Source organism: Myotis brandtii, unplaced genomic scaffold, assembly GCF_000412655.1.
Source record: "Myotis brandtii unplaced genomic scaffold, ASM41265v1 scaffold797, whole genome shotgun sequence".
In the NCBI taxonomy this organism is placed as follows: Eukaryota; Metazoa; Chordata; class Mammalia; order Chiroptera; family Vespertilionidae; genus Myotis; species Myotis brandtii.
This window is the reverse complement of record NW_005371210.1, coordinates 648,866-658,393: the sequence shown is the minus strand read 5'-3', so window position 1 is coordinate 658,393 and position 9,528 is coordinate 648,866. Positions and strand designations below refer to the sequence as shown.

General features: G+C 49.3%; 2 protein-coding genes across 2 annotated transcripts in view; both read left to right on the top strand.

Moving 5' to 3' along the window:
* The first annotated feature begins 218 nt into the window (after nt 1-218).
* The window catches only part of WDR45B (WD repeat domain 45B), a 36,569-nt gene continuing 27,259 nt past the window's right edge, over nt 219-9,528 (top strand). Inside the window, exon 1 of the mRNA XM_014531257.1 lies at nt 219-226. The gene's annotated coding sequence lies outside the window, so the exon portion shown is untranslated. The remainder of the gene's footprint in view (nt 227-9,528) is intronic.
* Nucleotides 6,483-9,528, top strand: part of RAB40B (RAB40B, member RAS oncogene family) — a 12,484-nt gene continuing 9,438 nt past the window's right edge. The window contains 2 exon segments of the mRNA XM_014531249.1: nt 6,483-6,594; nt 7,101-7,256. Coding sequence (XP_014386735.1) covers nt 6,483-6,594; nt 7,101-7,256 — 268 coding nt within the window.

The window sequence follows — 9,528 nt, the reverse complement described above, 5'->3', positions numbered from 1 at the left end:
CTCCCGTCCGGAGGGAGCGAGTGGCTGGGCAGGCCGCGGGAGGTCCTCCCGACCTGGGGGTGACTGCGAGGCGGAGGAGGGCGTGGGGATTTGGAGGGCCCCCCACAGGGAGGCCCACGTGCGCGCGACGCATTTGGAAAGAATGCGTGGGGTGTGGAGACGGGAGCGGATTCGAGCGTGGGATCCAAGTGGAGCGGGCTCAGGCTTCCAGGTGGCTGCTCTGCGCGTGGGTCAGATGGAAGAGGAGCGAGAGAAGAGCAAGAGGCCTGGTCAGGGCGCTTCTGCAGGGTTCCCGGCGTGACCGAAGGGCTCCTGGTCCAGGTGGACAGGCCTGGGAGGGCAAGGAACCTAAGTGACCCTGGAGAGTGCGGCCCTGGGCCGAGAAAGTGCAAGGGAGTGGGTTCCGGGTCGAGGGGAGGCCCGTGGTCCCAGAGCTCCAGGACAAGGGGTTTCCCCAAGGTTTGAGGTTTGACAGCCGCAACCCCAAGAGGGGGTGGGCATTAGGAGGGAAAGAAGGGCAGCGGGGGAGGAGAGGGAAGTGCGGTGGGCAGAAGCTTGAGCCAGGAGACTGGAGACTCAGGGTCTTTGCCCACCGTGAACCGCTGTGCAGTGCAGACTGAGAGGTCGCGGAAGGAAACCTGTACTTGGTCACCTTTGAGCATCCTCTCAGGGTGCGAACCACACCTGAGCACAGACCCTGCGGCTCTGCCTCTCACTCTTGTGCTCTGGGCTTGCGATCTGGTTCTCGGGGCGCAGGAGAGGGAGCCCAGGGAGCGGAGTCTTTTCTTTGTTAATGTGAAGATCTATTTGGCTTTAATAAGAGATCCATGAATTGGGCAGCATCCCATCTAGCAACTGGCAGGGTGCTGCCAGGGTGGAGGCTTGATGCTGGTGGGCTTCCGACCTCCCCAGGATAAACAGGATCTGAGGCGGGAAGAGGGAGAGCATTGCCTCTGCTTCAGTAGAGAGAGCAGGGCATCCCTGAAGGGCAACCGACGTGGTAGGACCCTGGATGGGCTACTGGGGGTCAGGGGAGGTAAAGAGGAACAGCTGGGCCCTGCCCGCGTGCCTCAGTGGTTGGGCATCGACCTATGAACCTGATCTCGGTTCGATTCCCTGTCAGGCCGTAGGCTCTGGTTGTGGGCTTGATCCCCACTAGGAGGCATGCAGGAAGCAGCCAATCCATGATCTCTCATCATCGATGTTTCTATCTCTCTCTCCCACTCCCTTCCTCTCTAAAATCAATAAAAATATTTATTAAAAAAGAGTGGGCAGGAGGGAGCATTGGGTTCCTGAGCAAGGAAATAACAGAACACAGGGTCATCTTAGGGAGAGTGGCCGGGGAGGAGGGGGTGGAGATAGAGCCGGGGGAGTTTGAGACGATGGGCATGAGCTGATGAGGAGAACCTGGACTCATCCTCAAGTTGCAATGGACAGAGAATCACCTGGAGGTCCCATGCAGATTCCGATAGATTCTAGAACAGTGTTGTCCGAGATGATGCCATTAGCTACACAGGGCTTTTTAAATTTAAAGTAGTTAAGCCCTAGCCGGTTTGGCTCTGTGGATAGAGCATGGGCCTAGGGACTGAAGGGTCCCAGTGCTCGATTCCGGTCAAGGGCATATGCTTGGGTTGTGGGCTTGATCCCCAGTAGGAGGCATGCAGGAGGCAGCCAATCCATGATTGTCTCTCATCATTGGTGTTTCTCTCTCTCTCTCCCTCTCTCTTCCTCTCTGAAATCAATACAGATATAAATAAATAAATTTAAAGTAGTTGAAATGGAATGCAATCGAAAGTTTGCATCAGCCACATTTCCAGGGCTCAGCAGTGACAGCGCACGGGTGGCCGAGGTCTGCTGGACTGGGCAGCCCCGAGTTTAAGCTCCAGGAGGGCAGAGGCAGTTGCTCCACAGCTGGGCCCTCAGGGCTCGCAGTTGAATGGAGGTGGAGGTGAAGGAATAACACATTCAACACTAAGGCATGGCGCTCTCACAGCTGTGTGTGTTTGAGGGCCCGAGCTGTGGAGTGCTTTGAATTGTACAGTCGGTGAGTGATGTGGGGCAAACATGAGCTCCTGATGGGTCTGAACAAGGGCTGGACTAAGCTTCTGGTGCATTCCTTTCTTTTTGTTAGGTGACCGACCCAGGACTTCTAAAAACAGGGCTTTCTTCCAAAGTTTATTCCTTGTCATAGATGTGCCCCTTGTGAGTTTTTGATTTATTGAAAGATTCTTCTAGGATTAAGAAAAGAGATGATGAAAAATTGTGAAAAGTAGGAATCTTTTTTTTTAAAGACAGGTTTTACTTCAAAACTATGGGTGCTTCTGACATTCAAAGGCCAAGGCATTTTCAGCTTCACATCTCCGTTCCCCTCCGCCCACCCCACACCTGGGTTTTGTAGCCTGGGTTGTTGTTTTCACATTGCCAGGTTTATAACACTCACTTGTGTTGTTGCTACAATGACCATAATTGCTCGGTAACAATTCACCAGGTAAGGACCAGTGCTCACCACTAGTCCTGTTTCCATCTGTGTCAGTGGGTTCTTTACTTTGCTATCCCTCTAACGAGCTAGATTTCTTTTCCCGTCATTTTTCAGGGAGGGCTCATGAGTGTTTCCTGAACATTTTCACGTTTGAGAATGTCTAGTCCATTGTCTTTATCTGTGAATGATAGCTTGGCTGGGTATAATATTCTTAGGTTATATCTTTTTCCCCTCAACACTTTGTGACTATTGTCCCGCTACCTCCTTGGCATTGGATGTGCTGAGGGGAAGCCTGAGGTCGGCTGATTTTCCCCCCAGGTGGGCGATTTGCCTTTTCTTCCTGAATTTCTGAACAATTCTTTCTGTTGTTTCATAGTCTGTTAGTTTAACTAGACCGCGTCTCAGAGATGAATAATTGGTATTGAACTTCTAGTATGCTCTGTACTCTTTGAATTTTGCAGAATCCTTTTTCAGTTTCAGAGAAATTTATTTAAATGTCCCTAAAACATCTTCTGGTACATTTGTTGGTGTTTTTACTTGAGGGGCACCAATTGTACCAGGTGTACCTGTTAATAATGCGGATTTTTTTTTCAATAGATGGAGTTACACATATGTTGATATATATGCAATTTGATAGTATGCTATTTTGTTGTATTGACAACAAGCTTCAAAACTTCATGTCAAATTTTCTGAAGGTGTTAACATCATAGATATTTTTACACTTAAAAGTGTCAAATTTCATGTCAAAAAAAGAGCATTTGCAGGAAGTTTTAATTCATTACTTTATTTTAAAGAAAATTGTTGATGAAAGTTATCGTATACTTTGGGAAGCTTATGGTGAACATGCTCCATCTCAAGACACTTGTGAACGCTGGTTTAAATGCTTTAAAAGTGATGATTTCTATGTGAAAGACAAAGTACATCCAGGTCAACCGAAAAAGTTAGAAGACCAACAATTACAAGCATTATTGGATGAAGATGTGTGTCAAACTCAAAAATAACTTGCGGAAAGATTAAACGTTGCTCAACAAACAATTTCCGACCGTTTACAAGCAATGGGAAAGATTTTAAAGGAAGGAAAATGGGTGCACATCAACTGAACGAAAGACAAATGGAAAACCGAAAAATCATCAGTAAAATGTTGCTTCAACGGCACGAAAGAAAGTCTTTTTGGCATTGAATTGTGACTGGCGATGAAAGTGGATTTATTTTGAGAATCCCAAACACACAAAATCATGGGTTGATCCAGGTCAACCATCAACATTGACTGCAAGGCCAAATCACTTTGGAAAGAAGACAATGCTCTGCGTTTGGTGGAATCAGGAAGGCGTGGTGTATGATGAGCTTCTAAAACCAGGTGAAACCATTAATACTGATCACTACCGACAACAAATAATCTATTTGAACCACGCTTTGATCGTAAAACGACCAGAATGGGCCAGAAGACACAGCAAAGTAATTTTGCTTCATGATGACACACCATCACACACTTCAAAACCAGTTAAAGACATGTTAAAAGATCTTGCCTGGGAAGTATTAACCCACCCGCCGTATTCACCAGACCTTGCTCCTTCAGATGACCACTTGTTCCGATCGAAGGCACACGCATTTTCTGAGCAGCACTTCAAAAACGTACGAAGAAGTAGAAAATTTGGTCTCTGAATGGTCTGCCTCAAAACAAGAAAAGTTCTATTGGGACGGTATTCACAAATTACCTGAAAGATGGGGGAAATGTGTAGCTAGCGATGGACATTACTTTGAATAAAGCACTTTTGATGTTTCTCTTGAAATTATCGTGTTTTCTTTGGATTACAAAAATCCGTATTATTAACTGGTTAATAGTTAATTCACACTATTAACCAGTTAATAATAAATCTGCATTTTAACTCGTTAATAGTAATCCGTATCATTAACCAGTTAAGAGTTAATCCGAACTATTAACTGGTTATTAATAAATCCACATTATTAACTGGTTGAGTTAATCCGTATCATTAACCGGTTAAGAGTTAATCTGCACTATTAACTGGTCAATAGTTCATCTGCATTATTGACTGTAATAATTCGGATTTTGTAATAAAAGAAAAGACGATAATTTCAAGAGAAACATCAAAAGTGCATTATTCAAAGTAATATCCATCGATAGCTACACATTTCCCCCATCTTTCAGGTAATTTGTGGATACCATCCCAATAGAACTTTTCTTGTTTTGAGGCAAGCCATTCAGAGACCCAATTTTCCACTTCTTCATATGTTTTGAAGTGCTGCTCAGAAAGTGCGTGTGCCATTGATCGCAACAAATGGTGATCTGAAGGAGCAATACAACAAAACAGCATACATATCAAATCGCATATATATCAACATATGTGTAACTCCATCTATTGAAAAAATCTGCATTATTAACCAGTACACCTAGTGTTAGTTTCCTATTGCTGCTGGGCAATTTCTCACCAACTTAGTGGCTTAAAACAACACAATTTTATTAACTCACAATCCTAGCGGTCAGGAACCAACACAGCCTCGCTGGGCTAACATCAGGTGTGGGCAGCGCTGGGGGGTGTCTGTTCCCTGCCTTTTCCAGCTTCTGGAATCAGCCTGCATTCCTTGTCTTACGGCCCCTTCTTCCTCCTTCAACGCCAGCAGTGCTGGTTGAGTCTTTCTCAGTTCACATCACTCTGACACTGACTCTGCCTCCATCTTCACTTTTTAAAACTCTGACACGAAATGCTGCTACCTCTTGCCTCTCAAATTCCCCCCCCTAGCATGAGCCTCTGTTTTCTCTCACTGCTCTCTCCTGGCTGTTTCTTCAGCTTCTTTTCCCAGCAGGAAAATCCCATCTTTCTTTCTCCGTTTCTATAATAATATCTCCCCCTTATTGATAGTGTAGAAGAATCATCTCCTGAGACAGGTTACATTCGTAGGCCCAGAGAGGGTGAGTAACTCCCTCAAGATCACACAGCATACGTGTAAGAGCCCAGTGGGACAGGGTGGCAGGCTCTGGGCCCTACTCTTGATCACACCCCCTGTGGCCCCGGTCAAGGGCATGTACCTTGGTTGCGGACACATCCCCAGTGGGGGGCGTGCAGGAGGCAGCTGATCGATCTCTCTCATCGATGTTTCTAACTCTCTATCCCTCTCCCTTCTTCTCTGTAAAAAATCAATAAAATATTAAAAAAAAATATATAAGATCACACAGCATACGTGTAAGAGCCCAGTGGGACAGGGTGGCAGGCTCTGGGCCCTACTCTTGATCACACCCCCTGTGGCCCCTCTAGTTCAGAAAAGGCTCAGAGAGGTGGCTTTTTCCCCTTGAGGAGCATTGAAACGTCTCTCCTTAAAGTGACCTCGGTTTCAGATTCTTGTACTTTCTCTTTGCCTTTGACAAACCTCCACCCTCCCTGCTGCCTCTGCGATGCTGCAGACAGTGGTGCATTTGCCAGTTTTATGGCTATGCTGTCGGTTTCCCTTGGCAACCACTTGAAGATTTAAAGCACGATTTTTCAAGTCATCACTTCAAGTTTGACCTGAGAGTTGCATCATATCTTACCCTCTTCTTTGCAGTGTAATTCCTTGAAGAAGAGATGGTAGATGGCCTTCTACTCTCCACCCACAACAGGACCACGTGTGAACACACAGTACATTTGTAATGCATTTGGGTTTTTTAAAATTAAGTCATACGTACGTCCATGTATTTGAAAATAATAATATTGCATTTGTATCAGCTTTTCTCTTTAAATGCCTTTCATGTTTCTCTTTCAAAGTCTCTCTCCCCTCCGTCCTGTGGGGTCTCCTCCCTGCAGGGTGACCACCCCTTTAGTCTGACCCCTAATCCCTGCAGCCCCCAACCCAGGACGAACCTGATTTCAGGTGATGGGCAGGGAGAGGCTCAGAACTGGTAGCCCCGGTTTCTCCAGGGAAGAGGTCAGCCCCTGGGCTGGACGCCCACCCACCAAGCTCTGTGTCCTCTGTTGCTGGCACCGGGCACCGCGGTGGCTGCTGAGTGGACATGGCTGAGCAGGCACAGCCAGGTGGTTCTACCGTCTACACCTGCTCACCCCTCACCAGCCCTGGCTGTTCAGGTGGAGAGAAGCAGCAGGGGGTCATCACCCAGAGCACCTGTGGGCTGTGGGCCACTTCCCTTTCTTGGCAGAGTGGGAACCTTTGTTTGGAACTCTCTCCCCAGGCTTCGTCAGCTTCACTGGCTGCAAAGAGTGAATTGTGTAGAAGCAAAATCTGGGAGGAACTGCAGTACCCCAGGGGCTGTGGCTCAGTAGCGGAGCATTGCCCCACGAACCAGGGAGTCCCGGTTCAGTTCACGGTTTAGGGCACATGCCCTGGCGGCAGGCTTGATCCCCAGTGCGGGGCGTGCAGGAGGCAGCCGATAAGTGATTCTCTCTCTCCCTCTCCTTTCCTCTCTGAAATAACTAAAAATCTATCTTTAAAAAAACCAGAGATTTAGATGGTATCAGATCCACAAACAAACCATGTCCCAGGTGGTCCTGATGTGACAGCTCCCACATCAGCTTCATCTTGGGAGTGGGCTCCGCTCAGCTGGCCTGGCCCCTTCCTGGAGGCCTGACCAAATTCTCGCCGGACCCAGAGCGCCCTCCTCCCTCCTGTCCAGGTCGCTGCGGGAGCTTCGATGTCTCCGAACTGGTCCCACGGTCTGCAGCGCCGGCGGAAATGCCACCACGTCTCGGTCTCGGTCAGCCGCTGGGCCCTGCACGGCCCGTGTGCCCCTTGGTGCCCAAGACGCTACACTTTGGGGTTTTTGAAGCGGGTCAGTGCCCCTGTGTTTGTAAACCGTCACCTCTTCCCGTCCAGGGGTGCCGTGCGCCCCACTTTAAGGACCTGGCGGTAAGTCGGCTGTCGCGTCTCTCCTTAAAGTGACCTCGGTTTCAGATTCTTGTCCTTTCTCTTTGCCTTTGACAAACCTCCACCAGGAGATGCAGGCACCCTCCCCGCTGCCTCTGCGATGCTGCAGACAGTGGTGCATTTGCCAGTTTTATGGCTATGCTGTCGGTTTCCCTTGGCAACCACTTGAAGATTTAAAGCACGATTTTTCAAGTCATCACTTCAAGTTTGACCTGAGAGTTGCATCATATCTTACCCTCTTCTTTGCAGTGTAATTCCTTGAAGAAGAGATGGTAGATGGCCTTCTACTCTCCACCCACAACAGGACCACGTGTGAACACACAGTACATTTGTAATGCATTTGGGTTTTTTAAAATTAAGTCATACGTACGTCCATGTATTTGAAAATAATAATATTGCATTTGTATCAGCTTTTCTCTTTAAATGCCTTTCATGTTTCTCTTTCAAAGTCTCTCTCCCCTCCGTCCTGTGGGGTCTCCTCCCTGCAGGGTGACCACCCCTTTAGTCTGACCCCTAATCCCTGCAGCCCCCAACCCAGGACGAACCTGATTTCAGGTGATGGGCAGGGAGAGGCTCAGAACTGGTAGCCCCGGTTTCTCCAGGGAAGAGGTCAGCCCCTGGGCTGGACGCCCACCCACCAAGCTCTGTGTCCTCTGTTGCTGGCACCGGGCACCGTGGTGGCTGCTGAGTGGACATGGCTGAGCAGGCTGAGTGGACATCGCTGCGGGAGCTTCGATGTCTCCGAACTGGTCCCACGGTCTGCACCGCCGGCGGAAATGCCACCACGTCTCGGTCTCGGCCAGCCGCTGGTCCCTGCACGGCCTGTGTGCCCTTGGTGCCCGAGACGCTACACTTGGGGGTTTTTGAGGCGGGTCCGTGCCCCTGTGTTTGTAAACTGTCACCTCTTCCCTTCCAGGGGTGCTGTGTGCCCCACTTTAAGGACCTGGCGGTAAGTCGGCCGTCACCGTCCTCTGAGCCACCTCCTCCTCTGCCAGCAACTCCTTTCCCAGGGCCCGACTGTGCCTTGCAGTTTGGTGGTTTCTCCCAGTGGTTCTGCGTTTGCTTCATCTTGTGAAGTGAGAATGTGGCAGCCAGGGAGGCTGGGTCGGCACCAGGGGGGCTGGGTTGGCACCAGGGGGGCTGGGTCGGCACCAGGGGGCCACAGGCTGACCAGCCGAAGTTAGGCACACATGAGACAGTGGAAGAGATTCTTTATTTAAGATGTTTTATTGATTTCAGAGAGGAAGGGGGAGGGAGTGAGAGAGAGAAACATCAATGATGAGAGAGAACAACAGATCAGCTGCCTCCTGCATGCCCCGCACTGAGATGGGTCGGCACCAGGGGGGCTGGGTTGGCACCAGGGGGCCGCCGGCTGACCAGCTGAAGTTAGGCACACACACGACAGTGGAAGAGATTCTTTACTTAAGATGTTTTATTGATTTCAGAGAGGAAGGGGGAGGGAGTGAGAGAGAGAAACATCAATGATGAGCGAGAACAACGGATCAGCTGCCACCTGCACGCCCCACACTGGGAATCCAGCCCGCAACCTGGGCCTGTGCCCTGACCGGGAATTGAACTGTGATGTCCTGGTTCATAGGTCGACACTCAACCACTGAGCCACACCAGCTGCGCTAGAAATATACCTTATGCTTAGATATAATATACTTTACACATGTAATATACATGCATATATGCATGCGTATATATGTATAACTACATATATACATACAACTTGTTTTGTTTTTATTCTTTGATTGAAAGGCAAGAACTTTTTGACGGGTTTGTCACTGAAGAAGCAGGTTATTTTGTCATCTTTAGTTCTGTTGATCTGCACAGAATGTGCAGCTGCTTCTGTGGTTCTTTAGGCGGCATTGTTTGTGTGACACCGTGCTTCCCTTTCACAAACTGTGATCACGATCACGACGTGTCTGAGAATTGGGCCTCGGTTCCAGGCCTTGATCTGTCTCGAACGTACCTCACAGCTTAGAGTCCAGTATCCAGGCCCCGTTGGGGTCCGGCAGCCCTGCAGACGCGGGGCCTTCGTGATGGGGGACTCATGTGACTCGTGCTCTGAGACGCGCGGGTGGGAGTGACAGGCTGACCCGCTTCTGGAACCTGACGGGAGGGAGCCGGTCAGGGGCCCCGGCCTTGGGGGCGGCTGTCAGGGGCCCCGGCCT